Here is a 16,173-nt window from a genome sequence, read left to right on the forward strand (position 1 = left end):
GCAAAAACAACAGGGAGGGGGCTCTCGCACGCTGCTTTAATATCAGCAATCCGTCGCTGATTAGTAATGGGTGCGTAATTACGAGAAGCGAGAAAGGGTTCATTATACGATCGAGTCACTCGCCACGGCGTTCCAGTTGGAGCACCTCTCTAATAAGCAGTTCCTGCTGATGCGACGCTGATGATGGAGTAGGCTGCTGCAGCAGGTTCAGCTTGGCCAACGTCCGCTTCTTAATGGCCTCGATCTGTTGTTCTGTCGTCTCGACTGAGGAGGATGTTAGTACCTAGTGCTATGCGTGGGGAAGAACCTAGAGTAAATACAGGACATACGTTGTAACTGCATGCGATGTAGTACCATGCTGCGCAGCCTCTGGCGTTCTTCTGGGGTGAGTGCCGGTGCCATTGCAGTTGCTTTCAGCGCTGTCTCTTGCTGCTGTTGCTGCTTCTTGTTTGTATTTGTTTGTAGTTGATGTTATGTTATGTTATGTTATTATGGCTGCCGGGTTATTTCCACCAGGCGGGTTTTCGCCACCGAATTTAGAACTACTTACTTACTTTTATTAGACTCTCAAGGCATGGGGAAAGAGGAGAGTGTGACCAAACAACAGCATAGCAGCAAGCGTACAGTATGGTATTGGAAGCTACAGTGTTGGTAATTGACAATTCCGAGTACTCCCGTAACGGGGACTTCCCTAGGACACGGTTCGAAGCTCAGATCGACTCTGTGGAGTTTGTATTTCAGGCCAAGAGAAACAGCAATCCCGAGAATACAGTGGGACTCATCTCTGGTGCAGGCGCCAACCCTCGGGTGCTGTCCACATTTACCGCTGAATTCGGGAAGATTCTTGCTGGGCTACACGACACTCGGATCGAGGGCAAGCTGCATCTGGCTACCGCGTTGCAGATTGCGCAACTGACTTTGAAGCATCGCCAGAACAAGGTCCAGCATCAGAGAATCGTGGCGTTTGTATGCAGTCCAATAAGCGACCCTCGAGACGAATTGATCAGGCTAGCCAAGACACTGAAGAAAAATAACGTTGCCGTGGACATCATCAATTTCGGCGAGGTTGAGCAGAACACGGAGCTATTGGATGAATTCGTTGCTGCGGCAAACAACCCTCAGGAGGAGACGAGTCATTTGCTCACCGTGACGCCCGGTCCCAGACTACTGTACGAGAACATCGCATCCTCCCCTATAATTCTCGAAGAAGGATCCTCCGGTATGGGTGCCTTTGGTGGAGCTGGCGCGGATGCCGATGCTAATGGCGCATTTATGGACTTTGGGGTGGACCCATCCATGGACCCAGAACTGGCAATGGCTTTGCGTCTGTCCATGGAGGAAGAACAACAGAGACAAGAAAGATTAAGACAGCAGCAGCAGCAGCAGGACCAGCAGGACCAGCCGGAAAGTCACCAAGACAAATAATAGTGTGTAGAATTATCTATATAGGTCTTGTATAAACCGAATAAAGCATATATATCATCCCTTTCAACTAGTACACTTCGGAGTACGCTTTCTCCAAATAGGGGACGACTTGTTTCCTGGTAGCTTCCACGTTCAATTGCTTGTACATTGCCACACCTTGATCGAGATGGCCTCCAAATATCTGCAGTTCGAGTTTATCGCTAACTCTTTCGACAAGCTCGCGCAGCACCTTTGGGTCGCCCAAGATGACCAGTTCTCTGTGCGATTCGCCAGCTTTTCTCCACGAAGTCAATAGCACCAGCACATCGAGGCCCCTCCCGCTTTGGAAGTTCCTGCATTGCTTGATAAACTGTGCTTCTCCGTCATGTTTATTGAATAACCACGAAATCTGTTTTACTATGGATGAAAATCCAATTTCCAGACCTTTGGGACCCTTTCCTTGGAAATTGAACTGCTTGTAGTCTTTTTTTAAAATATCGCTTACTGAAAATCCTTTGATGTCGTTCTTTCTTGACTTCATCTCCTTGTAGAACAAGTCGCTGTCCTGCAAACCTTGCGCTGTTGCTTCATCAGCAGCAAGGTTGAGAATCTCTTGACATCTTTTGATGGCTAGCCTATCACTCGATTCCACTTTGCGCTCCATGTTCGAAGTGTCTATCAGAATGGCGCCCATCAAAAGGCGAGCAATGTTCATCATCACTTCATGATTTCCCTGTAATTTTTCATACCAGTAGTTGAAAACCAGTGATGAGCAACTACCCGAGACTCTTACAATCCGAGGTTCTGCATCCAAGTGTTTTTTCAAATCAAAATGGTGATCTATAATACCAACAACATTATTTATATAATTCTTCAAGTTCTTTGGAATATCATTGTTATCCACTAGGTAAGAATTCAATTTGGCACCATGTGGAATATGCTCCCTCATGTCCTTAAGATCTTCAATGAAAAATAACATCTCCTCCTTGATATTCAATTTTTCAAGAACATACTTTACGTCTCGTCTCAGACTAAGATCTTCCCTAGGGACGTCGATAATTGGTATAGTCAAATTATCTTTGTCTGAATCACTACTTTGGTTATAAATATATTGGCAGTACGAAAAGGTTATTGCACTGGCAATTGAGTCCATATCTGCAGATTCGTTACCAACACATATTGTCAGCACATTGTTGCTTGCAGTTACCGAGGTTGGTAGCGATTTTAAGTGAGCTAGAAATTCTGGAATACTCTTTTTCAAAGACGACATCCTTGCCTAACAATCGAGGTTATGAGTCCTTTGGTAATGTGTTTGTAGATAACTCTACATTTCTTTCTTCATTCTACCTTTTTCTAGTTTTCTTCTTGATATAAAAAATGAAAAAATGTGCGACATTAGCTTATATGAAAAGACGTAGTAGAAGAAAAATAACAATTCATTCCTCGAAATCCAGCTTCACCTCTGGGTGTTGTCTATCTTGATTTTACGTAGACACGGTACAAAAATGTAAAAAAGGGAACACGATCGCCAAAACGCTGGACATGACTTTCACTTTCCATCGATCACTTTTGGGTCTTCGTGTGATCTGGCCTCACTCTGATTTGGCCTTACTTTCCTCAAGAGTAGGTAGGGATGTGTGGCCAATTCTACACTTGAAGGAAGACCCCATGTGTAATCTTTCAACGACACCAAAATAGACCTTGCATGAATGAGAGCAACCACCTCTACCTCGCATGCTACACGGTAAATTTTATGAACTCTTGAGGATATGTACTAAGTTGGAGTTTAGGCAAATGAACTAGAAAATTCGATGCAGGTAATGAGGGTTCTGCTTCGGTTTTGTCATTGTACGCATCTCAGCTTTCATTTCGCAGCGAGTCCCAGAAATTTCAGACGCATTTTTATTACCTATTAAAGCCGGAGTGGAGTAGCCATTACTAATATGCTTGACCAAATTGCATATCGTTGTTCACCTTTGTAATTGGAAGTTAGGATCAGTATATATCAAAGTGGTACATAAATCACCTACACTTTTATATTTCTTAATTAAATATTCAAATGAAGAAACAAAATATAAAAAAGGAGGAAAATGAAATCGAGCAATATAAGGCAAGAAACTAACCTTCAACAGGTAAACCTGGTAAATACATCCGTATGATCCCAACAGAAGGTGTTTTATGTAAAGATATGATTTTGTTCGGGATCTCAAGAGTGAATAGACCTAAATCAAATGGAAAAACCCAACAATTTCAATCACAGCTTTAAGCAAAATTTATTCATAGCAATTCCAAACCATCATTGGAACAATATTGGAGCACCTTCTACAATATCTTTTCCTTTTGTTGTTTTTTATCATCTACTATCGTCAACTAGCCGCCAATTATAAAAAGCCGATATGCTTATTTCCCCTCAAGCCGTCAACAAGAACAACAGAATTAACAAGAATAATACGAGCTTGAAGAGTAGCACAGCTGTGTTGAATAATGCGAACACTTGTACATTGTTTGGTTGTTCTAACAGTACTAGGCTCTGCAGAGCCCTTTCAGCAACAGCAGGCAGTCGTGGTACCATCGCAAGATATAAAATTAAGAGATGTGCATATAGGGGACATAAACTTTGTCCATACGACGGACACCCATGGCTGGTTGGGCTCCCATCTGTCACAGGCCAACTATGATGCCGACTGGGGAGATTTTGTTTCTTTTGTAGATATTTTCAGACAGAAGATGTCGCAATTGTCCAGGGATGTAATAGTAATCGATACTGGTGACAAAAGAGACGGCAATGGTTTAAGTGATGCCACCTGGCCTCCCGGTTTACGCAGCTCGAAGATATTCAACATGATGGACTACAATCTCTTAACCTTGGGCAACCATGAGCTATACACAGCCGAAAGTGCCATTCTAGAATACAGAGGAACTTCCCAATCCCCCAAGTTTAAGGACAAGTACGTCTGTAGTAACGTGGAATTCATTGAAGATGATGGCAGAAGAGTACCCTTCGGCAATAAATACATTACTTTTGAGACACCAATACAGAAACAGAGGGTTCTGGCATTGTCTTTCTTGTTTAGCTTCCAAAGAGCTAATAATAGAGCCATTGTAACACCCCCATTGGAAGAAATAATGGAAAAAGGCTGGTTTCAAAATATGACTGAGACAAACAAGGAGGAGGATATTGACCTAATTATCGTGTTTGGTCACTTGCCGGCCACCGATCCTGCGGAGCGCGAAATGCTTAAGATTCATGCTCTAGTAAGGAAGTACTACCCAAACACTATTATTCAATATTTTGGAGGTCATACTCATATTAGAGATTTCGTGCAATTGGACTCGAAGTCCTCTTGTTTACAAAGTGGCAGATTTGCAGAGACCGTTGGGTTCCTCTCAATTAACATGACCAATTTTGCGGACTTCGATAATCCTATTTTTACAAGAAGATACATTGATTTTAATAAAGACGCCTTCACGTACCATTTAAGGAGGATAGCAAACGACGCGGACATTTCATTGTCAACAAGAAGAGGAGGATTCATTTCTCGCCTGGTAAATGACCTACGTCATGAGTTGAACTTGGACCAAAAACTGGGGTACATACCTCGAACTTACTATGTGTCAACAAGACCACTAGACTCCGAGGAGAATCTTTATCATTTGATCACTCATAAAATTTTACCTAATTTGGTACCTTCGAAAAACTATGTGCCTTCTATGAGCCGATTCATTTTGGTTAACACCGGTTCTGTCAGGTACGATCTTTACAAAGGCCCCTTCACGAAGGATACGGAATATATAGTGATGCCGTTCAGTAATGATTGGCGCTTCATCACAGTGCCATTGGTAGTTGCCTCCAGAGTCGAAAGCTATTTAAATAAGGGTCCTGTTATTGCCTCGTTGGGAATTCCATCATCCATCCATCACAAACAGCACTTTGGCGGTCTTCGAAAATGCCCCTTCATCACAGATCCAAATTTGAGTGAAGGTTACACCACGGAAGACGATTTTGGCTGTCATGGTGATGACACACCTCACAATTCACAGAAGGAATACGAAATGCCCAACGTAGTTCAATGTAAGGACGTAAAGGGGTCAAAAGAAGAGGAGGCAGATCCATTGAAAATGGTCCACGTCATCTTTTATACATTTATGGAACTCGACGTATTAAACGCCGTGAATTCTATCATCAATGATTTAGGTTTACGTATGGAGAACTTGACTACCAACGACTGTTCCCATTACGGCGGTGATTCCACCAAAAAGTTATTACGCGACTACTTTGCTCAATTCTAGGAAATTTCGTCCATTTTTTTTATCCATATTATCAAAAAAAGTCCATTCACATCGACAATCGCAGTCTTGTTCTTCCGTCTCTACTAGGGCGCACTTGTCATACCTTTTCATAAAATATAATAAATGTATGCTTGTCACTTTTTTTTATAATTGATATATATATACACATATATTGCAAATATATACATATAGCGTTGGTTTAGAATTTATTTATATTAAACAAAAGGCGAAGAGGGTAGATAAAAGTCTTTGAAACTGTTTATAAACCTTGTTGAGCTCTTCTTCTGTCACGCTCTTCAGCAATAGACAACTTGATACCCTTACCCTTTGGCAAAGAAATGTAAGGCTTACCTTGTTCACCAATGACGAAAACGTTGTTCAATCTGGTGACGAAAGTGTTGTCCAAGGAGTCCTTGATGTGAACCAAGTCGAAACCACCATCGTGTCTTTCCTTGTGAACAATGGTACCGATACGACCCAAGTTACGACCACCGGTAACGTAAACTAACTTACCAGCATCGAACTTGATGAAGTCGGTGATCTTACCAGAGGCCAAATCGATCTTGACAGTGTCGTTGACTTTGATGTTTGGGTCTGGGTATCTGAGGGTTCTACCATCGTGGGTGACAACGTATGGGACACCCTTCTTACCTAATTGGACCTTCTTGACTTTACCCAATTTGTAAGAGGCTTCTTCATCGGTGATACGGTGAACGGCAAATCTACCCTTGACGTCGTAGACCAATCTGAAGTTCTCGTTGGTGGCATCTAGAGTGATGACATCCATGAAACCAGCTGGGTAGGTGGTGTCGGTTCTGACCTTACCATCAACCTTGACGTGACGTTGCATCAAGATAGCCTTGACTTCACGGCCGTTCAAGGCGTACTTTAATCTGTTTCTTAAGAAGACAATCAATGGCAATGATTCACGCAATTTGTGTGGACCAGCAGATGGTCTTGGGGCGTAACAACCGGACAACTTGTCCAACAACCAATGGTGTGGAGCTGCTAATCTCTTTAGATGCTTCTTTCTGAAAGGAAAATTGTTTTGATAAAAATAAACACGCTTGTTAGTAAAAAACTTCTTGAATTCGTAGCAAAATTAGTTGGCATGGATAAAAAGCTTCCTATCAACTTTCCTCTTGATATACCGTCTTCTGTCTGTATAACCATAATTAAGAAGCTTCAGACACCGATCATCAAAGGCTCTTGTCTGCAAAAGAAAACTCATATCCCGCCTAGCGACATTGCGCCTGCTTAGCTATAAATCAACATACGGTCCTCTAGCCATCTTCTCTCAATAGTGGTATATCTATTGTTATACTTAGTCGACGTAATTCAAAACGGAAACAAGAACAAAATTTTTTAGTAATGCTTTGACATATTCTATTAACTAGTGGAATGAAGCAACTTCAAAGACCATCAAGTCCTAGAGAAGTGTAAACTCCATGCCATTGCGCTAGCCAAACCATACGGAAACCTGGGTCACAATGCATTGGTTTGGCAAATTCCAAGAGTAAGTGAAACTTTCCTCCACTCCCGCAGGTCACAGAACAACTTCCGAGCTAGAATCCACGTTGGAACAGTGAAGCTCCAGCGGGAGACGTCAGAGAGGAAAGCTTAGGAGAGGACGGACGCAGGCTCGGCTGGGGGGAGGGGAAGAGGGAAGAGAAGGAAGATTTAGGCGGAAAATTCCGTGTTGCAGGCCGGCCAAAAAATTGATAACAAGGCAGTTTCGCAATGCTCGGAAAAAAAATCTAAGATGCAAATAAGGTCTGGGTTAAATGTATGGATGTATGGCCGTCTCGAAGCGGATGGTCAAAGAAAGCATCACCATAAAATAGCAGGAAAGGCAGACTCCATGAAGTTGAGCCAATACGCTGTGGTACGTCAACATAGTCGCCAATATCAAATTCATACATTTCTATCGGCTTTTGGTTCTTCACCGTATGCCGGGACGGGTAACGTTTTGTTGTTGGCTTGTTTTATCAAATATTAATGGTGAGCAATAAAGAAGGACGCGTTTTAGATGACGTGTATTTTAACAGATCAAGGGCAACAATGATGGGTTCGTATTCTCATGAATCGGTTTCGTTTGAGGAATTAGAATGGTTTTTCGCTTATGGTTGCTTCTAGTACTAGTTTTGCAACTGGAACAAGTATCGTGCGAAAACTATACATACTCATTCACTGCTAAGGAAATTAAGGCTTACAAGCAGGAAGTACGAGAGTTGTTCTATTTTGGCTTCGACAGTTACTTAGAGCATGGGTACCCATTTGATGAGGTGAAGCCCATTTCGTGTGTGCCCAAAAAGAGAAACTTTAAGGACCCTAACGATCGGGTGACCAATGATTTATTGGGCAATTTTACTATCACTTTGATAGATTCGCTGACTACTATCGCCGTATTGCAAGACCGGCCGCGGTTTTTAGAAGCGGTCAAACTCGTTGAAAGAACGTTCCCTGATGAAGACTTCGATGTCGATGCTACCGTACAGGTCTTCGAAACTACCATACGTGTTATTGGATCGCTGCTTTCATCGCATCAATATGCCACAGATCTAACAAAGGCAGTGTATTTAGGGAACGAATACGACGGCTCGCTATTACGTCTGGCGCGGAATATGGCCGATAGGCTTTTGCCAGCATATTTGACGTATACTGGGTTACCTGTACCGCGATTAAACGTTAAACAGAAATTCAACTTCCCTGATTTTACAGATTCCTTACTGGCAGAGAATAATGTGGCAGCCATGGCTTGTCCAGTGTTCGAGTTCACAATACTGTCTTACCTGACAGGCGATTCGAAGTATGAAAAGGTGACCAGGTATGCATTTGACAAGACTTGGTCACTCAGAACTCATTTAGATTTACTGCCCATGTCTTTCCATCCAGAAAAACTGACTCCATACACTCCCATGACTGGAGTGGGCGCCTCCATCGACTCCTTTTTTGAATACGCCCTAAAGGGTGCCGTGCTATTTGATGACTCAGACTTGATGGACATTTGGGACGTGGCGTACGAGTCGTTGAGAACTAGTTGTAAAAACGATTGGTTTTTTGCTAATATAATGGCCGACACGGGTCAGTTGTTTGTTCCCTGGATAGATTCTCTAAGTGCATTTTTCCCCGGTCTGCAAGTACTTGCAGGAGATTTGGACGATGCCATTGCGAAGCATTTGATGTTTTTGAAGATATGGAATACCTTTGGAGGTATACCTGAAAGGTGGAACTTCAGCCCTCCAGAATCTCTCTCATCTTCCCCATCAGAGGACCTGGAATCGTTTGATTTGAATGCCATTATACCTTTGGAATGGTACCCATTGAGACCCGAATTTTTCGAATCCACTTACTACTTATATAGGGCTACAAAAGATCCGTTCTACTTAAATATTGGTGTCCATTTGCTAAGGGATTTGAAACAGCGATTCAAATCGAACTGTGGGTTTGCGGGTTTCCAAAATATCATCACGGGTGAACTCCAAGACAGAATGGAAACGTTTGTCTTGAGCGAAAGTTTAAAGTACTTATATTTATTATTTGACGAAGACAACGAACTGCATAAAAGTGCGAGCGATGTAATTTTTAGCACAGAAGCTCATCCAATGTGGTTGTCGCAAGAGGTGAGATCCAACTATAAGCGGAAGGCTAAATTTAGCGACCTTACTTATTCGTCACACTTGGAGGCCTGCTATGAAAGAGATAAAGAGCTGGAAGCTAAAGAGAACACATTAAGGGGAAGGATCGTGGGCTTTGCCAAATCAATCTTCACTCAAGATGAGCCGGACGAAACGCCTACAGATGCAATCCTCAATCACAAAATCAATGATAAAGTCCCCAGCATATGTCCGATGAAACCGAGTCATGTAATGGATGGCGACTCTTGGTATTCACCGATTTTAAGCAAATTTAGGAGGTTATTTGAGATTGACACTCGATATGCTGCCACACTGATTAAACCTGCGCACATGCAAAACTACAGTGCAATTGAACTAGAACCTGCATTTTATAGCAGGTGGTCCAATCCCCAGTTTAGTACGTGCCAGATCATGGCCACCACTGAAATATTTGAACTGATATTTGACCTTCCTGGATTGCATCAATTGAACCCCCTAATCTCAGACAACGAAACCATCACGTTCGAGACATTTGGGGGCCGGTCAAGGTTGAATATTGAGAGAATACAGATCTATCAAATTGACCACTACGGAGAGTTAATCACAGCATCAACGTTCCGCAACATATCCCGCCGGGATATCTACTCCCAGCAGTGTGATACTACAGCAAGCCTGTATTCCCCAACGTTTCTTTACAGAGTGGTAGCCATCAACGGACACACGCTGCCTCGCCATGGAACGGTGCACATCAAGGAGCATAATTTTGTGTCTGCTTCCAATAACACAAGAAAAAAGGATGTACTCATTATAGGTAGCGTGGGGATCAATGACCGTGCACAACTCATGATAGAGTGCACGCCCATTATCAATCTCATTCTTGTATAAAGCCATTTAATTAGACTTCTACAGCATTTATATGATGGCACCGGCAATAACACATAATAAACGAATTTTGTTACCCTCGGTAAAACCGTAAAAAAAAAAAAAAAAACTTCGCTTTTAAAGTATAAACTTAATCAAAAGCTTATTTGTTTGTTATCTGTTTCTCATCGGTTTCGTTTGTTGCTTAAGGGTGGATCGGTTCACTCAAGATAACGGTTCTTTTTGCATATTCCGATCATCGAAGGCATTCTTATTCATACGACGGGTCCAATATAACTTTGATTTCTGTGCTCAGCTCATCCATTTCGCTGATCGCTCACATTCTCTTTTTTTATTCTATTCTTTTACTTCTCTTCTTCTTTGAAAGGACACTGGAAGTAGTTACAAGTAGTACTGCGTCAGTTCCCGAAAGTTTACTCTGCTTTCTGCTGTCTTCTGTTTTATACCCTTTTCGTGGTCCTTTTTCCCTGTTGCCCCTCTTCGCTTTTTATCGAAAATTTACCCATACTCACGTAATCACCCAAGGGCATCTATTCAATAAGGGACAATACAAACTCGACTGTTCTTGTGACTGCTTAGAAGAAATACTAGTCAGAAACGCTAAAGCTATAGGCAGGTAATAAAGTAAAGAAAACACAACATGATGAACTTTTTTACATCAAAACCATCTAATCAAGATACCAGGTTTGGCTCTCAGCATCAACATCCAAATGAACAGAATAACGAAAACAACAACGGCAACAACGTTGAAAGTAATAACGGATACCCCTGTAAACTAGTGTCTAGTGGCCCCTGTACTTCATCAAATAACGGCGCCCTATTCACAAACTTTACTTTACAAACCGCAACACCCACCACTGCTATTAGTCAGGACTTATACGCTATGGGTACCACGGGAATAACGTCGGAAAACGCTCTCTTTCAAATGAAGTCAATGAATGATGGGATATCGCCGGCCAATAACAGTAACAATAACAATAATAACAATAACAATAACAATAATAATGACCCGCCCACAATTATCACCACTTTGCAAGGGGAGGCGAACGCTGGGAATGCAAATACTAATACCGGTGGCAATTCTTCACAAAATTGTGCAGACGATAACTTTTCTTCGAGTTCCACCACCAAATGCTTACTGTCTTCCACTTCCTCGTTATCTATAAGTCAACGAGAGGCTGCTGCAGCTTATGGTCCAGATACTGACGTTCCTAGGGGCAAGCTACAAGTCACGATAATAGAGGCACGTGACCTGGTTACCAGGTCAAAGAATTCACAACCTTATGTCGTTTGTACGTTCGAAAGTTCAGAGTTTATTTCCAATGGCCCTGAATCACTGGGAAGTGGTCATAACGACAACCAAAACCAGCATAATCAAAACCAGCATAGTAACAACAATAACAACGAAAACATCAATCCTGACGCCGCTAGCCAGCATCACAACAACAACAACAACAACAACAACAGTGGCTGGAACGGTCCTCAGTTGCCATCAATAAAAGAGCATTTGAAGAGAAAACCCCTTTATACACACAGATCATCTTCTCAGCTGGATCAGCTAAACTCTTCTACGGCTACTGAGTCCAACAAACGTTCTTCCAATTCTTCCTCAGGTTCTTCAAATGGTCCAAACAATAATAGTTCGCATCCGATATGGCATCACAAAACAACGTTCGATGTCCTGGGATCTCATTCGGAGTTAGATATTTCTGTCTACGATGCTGCTCACGATCATATGTTTCTAGGTCAAGTTAGACTGTGTCCAATGATCCATAATTTAGCGCATGCCTCCCAACACCAATGGCATGATTTGAAGCCTCGTGTTATTGATGAAGTGGTGTCTGGAGATATCCTAATTAAATGGACTTACAAGCAAACGAAGAAAAGACATTATGGTCCCCAGGATTTTGAAGTTCTTCGATTACTGGGTAGGGGGACGTTTGGTCAAGTCTATCAGGTCAAGAAGAAAGACACTCAAAGAATTTACGCTATGAAGGTCCTCTCGAAAAAAGTTATTGTCAAGAAAAATGAAATTGCACACACTATTGGTGAAAGAAATATCTTAGTCACTACTGCGTCCAAATCATCTCCATTCATTGTCGGATTGAAATTTTCCTTCCAAACACCAACAGATTTGTACCTGGTTACTGACTATATGAGTGGTGGAGAATTATTTTGGCATTTACAGAAAGAGGGCCGTTTTTCTGAAGATAGAGCCAAATTCTACATTGCTGAGTTAGTCCTAGCCTTGGAACATTTGCACGATAACGACATCGTTTATAGAGATTTAAAGCCCGAAAATATCCTACTTGATGCCAATGGTAACATTGCTCTTTGCGATTTCGGTCTTTCTAAAGCCGATTTGAAGGATAGAACAAATACCTTCTGCGGTACCACCGAGTATTTGGCACCAGAATTGTTACTAGACGAAACCGGTTACACTAAAATGGTCGATTTCTGGTCACTAGGTGTATTAATATTCGAAATGTGCTGTGGTTGGTCACCTTTTTTTGCTGAGAATAACCAAAAAATGTACCAAAAAATTGCATTCGGTAAGGTCAAATTCCCCAGAGACGTGCTATCACAGGAAGGGAGGTCCTTTGTTAAGGGATTATTGAACAGAAATCCCAAGCATAGGCTGGGCGCTATCGACGACGGGAGAGAACTACGAGCTCATCCCTTCTTTGCCGATATCGACTGGGAGGCCTTGAAGCAGAAAAAAATTCCACCTCCATTCAAACCACATTTAATCTCGGAAACGGATACTTCAAACTTTGACCCGGAATTCACGACGGCTTCAACCTCATATATGAACAAGCACCAGCCTATGATGACCGCTACCCCACTATCTCCTGCCATGCAAGCCAAGTTTGCCGGCTTCACCTTTGTCGATGAATCTGCCATCGATGAACACGTCAATAACAACCGGAAGTTCCTGCAAAACTCATACTTTATGGAGCCGGGTTCCTTCATCCCGGGAAATCCAAACCTGCCCCCAGATGAAGATGTCATCGATGATGACGGGGACGAGGACATCAACGATGGCTTCAGCCAAGAGAAAAGCATGAATAACAGCCATTCCCACATCGATTTCGACGGCGACCAACACATGGATGACGAATTTGTCAGCGGTAGATTTGAAATATGACTGCCCCCAATATTCTGCCCCTTCTCTTTTCTTTTCTCCTTTCTTCCTTTTCTTCCAAATTTCCTATTTTTGTTTCTACTTTCTATTACTTTGTATCTCCTAATCGTTTTTTCCTTTTTATTCAACCATTTTTCTTCTATTTATATATATGGAAAGTAAGTATGTATTTTGGTTTTATTTAAACTATAAAAAAATAAGTTGTTCCTGCCAGATCTTGGCTAAGTGCGATATACAAATTTAACATTTATAATTCATTGGTATTTTGCAATATATTCTTATTACTGTTCGTTATTGTTTGACATTTATCCCCTCATCCCGCCATATTTAGGGTTGATAGGCTGAGGTTTTAGGTTTATTGTTAAAGTGGGATAAGAAAAAAAGGTTTATCGTCAGTGATGTTATAAAAAAGCTTCATTTTAACAATTAAACAGGGTGTTTGGTAAAAGAAAATAGGTTTAAGATATGAATACGAGGTTTAATTTTCTAAAGGGTTGCTGCAAAATTAGGTCAAGGCTTGTCGATGCGCATTACGTGGATTTTCCGAAATTCTTGAATTTTTTCTCTCTTTGGACCATCAACTAAAAGTGGACAGCTTTATCAGACTTCACTGTCACCCCATCGAATTTCCCAAGTTTGACAGCGCTTCTAGGATTTAAATCGTTTGCAAGTAGTTTTGCTAGCACAGTACAGGTATTTCTGGTTACAATACTACCTTTCAACATCGTATTAGGCTTACTGCTGTGTTTGGGTCATCCGCAAAACTCGCTCATTAAAAAACCTTCTGTCCCACTAGAAGGCTGGCAAAAAACAACGAAATTACTGTATTATTAACGGACTGTTATAGAAGTTTTTATTTTTTTTCTCTTTATTTCGATTGTTGTATTTGTATTTTTTTGTTGCTTCTAGTTAGATAACCGACCATGAGCTTTTCCACTATAAATAGCAACGTTAATAAAACTGCCGGTGATAGCAATAATAACACAACCGAAAATAGCTCGACTGCAGACCTCTTAGGAATGGACCTGTTGCAGAGCGGGCACCGACTGATGAACACGATGCAACCGAATAACTCTCCTGATATGGTGCTCATGAATAATAAGGCTAATAATGTTCAGCAACCTAGTGGAAACATCAATAGCAGTAGCACCAGTACGGGTGCTAAAGCTCCAGCAAATGAGTTTGTAAGAAAGCTTTTCCGGATACTGGAAAATAACGAGTATCCTGATATCGTGACCTGGACTGAGAACGGTAAAAGTTTTGTTGTCTTGGACACGGGGAAGTTCACTACGCATATATTACCCAATCATTTCAAACATTCGAATTTTGCCTCGTTTGTGAGGCAGTTAAATAAATACGACTTTCATAAGGTTAAGAGAAGCCCTGAAGAGAGACAGAGATGCAAGTATGGCGAACAAAGTTGGGAATTTCAGCACCCGGAATTCAGAGTGCACTACGGAAAGGGCCTTGATAACATTAAAAGGAAAATCCCAGCTCAAAGGAAAGTACTGTTGGACGAGTCTCAAAAGGCCCTTTTGCATTTCAATAGTGAAGGTACCAACCCGAACAACCCTTCTGGATCTCTCTTAAATGAATCCACCACAGAACTCTTATTAAGCAACACTGTAAGTAAAGATGCGTTCGGAAATTTGAGAAGGCGGGTAGACAAACTTCAAAAGGAGTTAGATATGTCCAAGATGGAGAGTTATGCCACTAAAGTTGAATTACAGAAGTTGAATTCGAAATATAATACGGTGATCGAAAGTTTAATAACGTTTAAGACAATAAATGAAAATTTACTAAATAATTTCAACACCTTATGCTCCACTTTGGCAAATAACGGTATTGAAGTTCCCATATTTGGCGACAATGGAAATCAAAACGCAACGGGTAATGCTAACAACCCGGCAGCTATCGCGGCTATCCATGGCAACAGCAATCACACTAATAATGCCTCTCCAGCGACATCTACAGTATCCTTACAACTACCTAGTTTGCCCGATGAGAATAGTCTTACACCAAATGCTCAAGCAAACACTGTCACCCTACGAAAAGGATTCCATGTACTACTGGTAGAAGATGACGTAGTGTCCATACAGCTTTGCTCGAAATTTCTACGGAAATATGGCTGTACCGTCCAGGTTGTTACCGACGGCCTTTCAGCCATTTCAACACTGGAAAAATTCAGATACGATTTGGTTCTAATGGACATTGTTATGCCCAATCTGGATGGTGCCACAGCTACATCCATCGTAAGAAGTTTTGATAACGAAACTCCCATCATTGCCATGACTGGTAACATTATGAATCAAGATTTGATCACCTATCTACAGCATGGTATGAACGATATTTTGGCTAAACCATTCACGAGAGACGATTTACATTCTATTCTTATACGTTACCTAAAAGACCGTATTCCCTTGTGTGAACAGCAACTACCACCGCGTAACTCTTCACCACAAACACATTCTAATACTAATACAGCCAATTCTAACCCTAACACAATCAACGAACACTCATTAGCCATGTTACCGCAAGATAATCCGTCGACTACAACACCTGTTACCCCAGGTGCTTCCATATCGTCCGGGCACCATGGTCAACAAGGACAGCAGGAACAGCAGCAACAGCTTTTCCATACTCAGCAGCAACAGCACCACAACATCGCTGCTAGTGCCAGATCAGACGTGCCTATACCGAACTTGGAACATGAAATCAATACAGTGCCACATTCCTCAATGGGTTCCACCCCGCAATTGCCACAGTCTACACTTCAAGAAAATCAGCTGTCGTGACTTCTCGGCATATAGGTTAGCGCTGATAAATTAACGAAGG

At 41.8% G+C, this 16,173-nt stretch overlaps 7 protein-coding genes across 7 annotated transcripts; 5 read left to right on the forward strand and 2 right to left on the reverse strand.

Annotated features, from left to right (window-relative positions):
* Positions 1–627: 627 nt before the first annotated feature.
* On the forward strand, positions 628–1,425 carry RPN10 (proteasome regulatory particle base subunit RPN10; the record flags this gene model as incomplete). Its single annotated transcript, XM_056228587.1, has 1 exon — positions 628–1,425. The coding sequence occupies one exon, from the start codon at positions 628–630 to the stop codon at positions 1,423–1,425; it is 798 nt and encodes a 265-aa protein (XP_056088294.1).
* Positions 1,426–1,492: 67 nt separating this feature from the next.
* Positions 1,493–2,674, reverse strand: PPX1 (exopolyphosphatase; the record flags this gene model as incomplete). The annotated part of the gene is made up of 1 exon (XM_056228588.1): positions 1,493–2,674. The coding sequence occupies one exon, from the start codon at positions 2,672–2,674 to the stop codon at positions 1,493–1,495; it is 1,182 nt and encodes a 393-aa protein (XP_056088295.1).
* Positions 2,675–3,888: 1,214 nt separating this feature from the next.
* SMN1 (Smn1p) lies at positions 3,889–5,694 on the forward strand (the record flags this gene model as incomplete). The annotated part of the gene is made up of 1 exon (XM_056228589.1): positions 3,889–5,694. The coding sequence occupies one exon, from the start codon at positions 3,889–3,891 to the stop codon at positions 5,692–5,694; it is 1,806 nt and encodes a 601-aa protein (XP_056088296.1).
* A 259-nt stretch (positions 5,695–5,953) lies between these two features.
* RPS4B (40S ribosomal protein eS4) lies at positions 5,954–6,544 on the reverse strand (the record flags this gene model as incomplete). Its single annotated transcript, XM_056228590.1, has 1 exon — positions 5,954–6,544. One exon carries the CDS (start codon positions 6,542–6,544, stop codon positions 5,954–5,956), a length of 591 nt encoding a protein of 196 aa, XP_056088297.1.
* A 1,258-nt stretch (positions 6,545–7,802) lies between these two features.
* On the forward strand, positions 7,803–10,196 carry MNL1 (alpha-1,2-mannosidase MNL1; the record flags this gene model as incomplete). Its single annotated transcript, XM_056228591.1, has 1 exon — positions 7,803–10,196. One exon carries the CDS (start codon positions 7,803–7,805, stop codon positions 10,194–10,196), a length of 2,394 nt encoding a protein of 797 aa, XP_056088298.1.
* A 637-nt stretch (positions 10,197–10,833) lies between these two features.
* SCH9 (serine/threonine protein kinase SCH9) lies at positions 10,834–13,341 on the forward strand (the record flags this gene model as incomplete). Its single annotated transcript, XM_056228593.1, has 1 exon — positions 10,834–13,341. One exon carries the CDS (start codon positions 10,834–10,836, stop codon positions 13,339–13,341), a length of 2,508 nt encoding a protein of 835 aa, XP_056088299.1.
* Positions 13,342–14,261: 920 nt separating this feature from the next.
* On the forward strand, positions 14,262–16,133 carry SKN7 (kinase-regulated stress-responsive transcription factor SKN7; the record flags this gene model as incomplete). The annotated part of the gene is made up of 1 exon (XM_056228594.1): positions 14,262–16,133. The coding sequence occupies one exon, from the start codon at positions 14,262–14,264 to the stop codon at positions 16,131–16,133; it is 1,872 nt and encodes a 623-aa protein (XP_056088300.1).
* Between the last annotated feature and the right edge of the window lie 40 nt (positions 16,134–16,173).

The sequence above is a fragment of the Saccharomyces kudriavzevii genome, assembly GCF_947243775.1.
Source record: "Saccharomyces kudriavzevii IFO 1802 strain IFO1802 genome assembly, chromosome: 8".
Lineage (NCBI taxonomy): Eukaryota > Fungi > Ascomycota > Saccharomycetes > Saccharomycetales > Saccharomycetaceae > Saccharomyces > Saccharomyces kudriavzevii.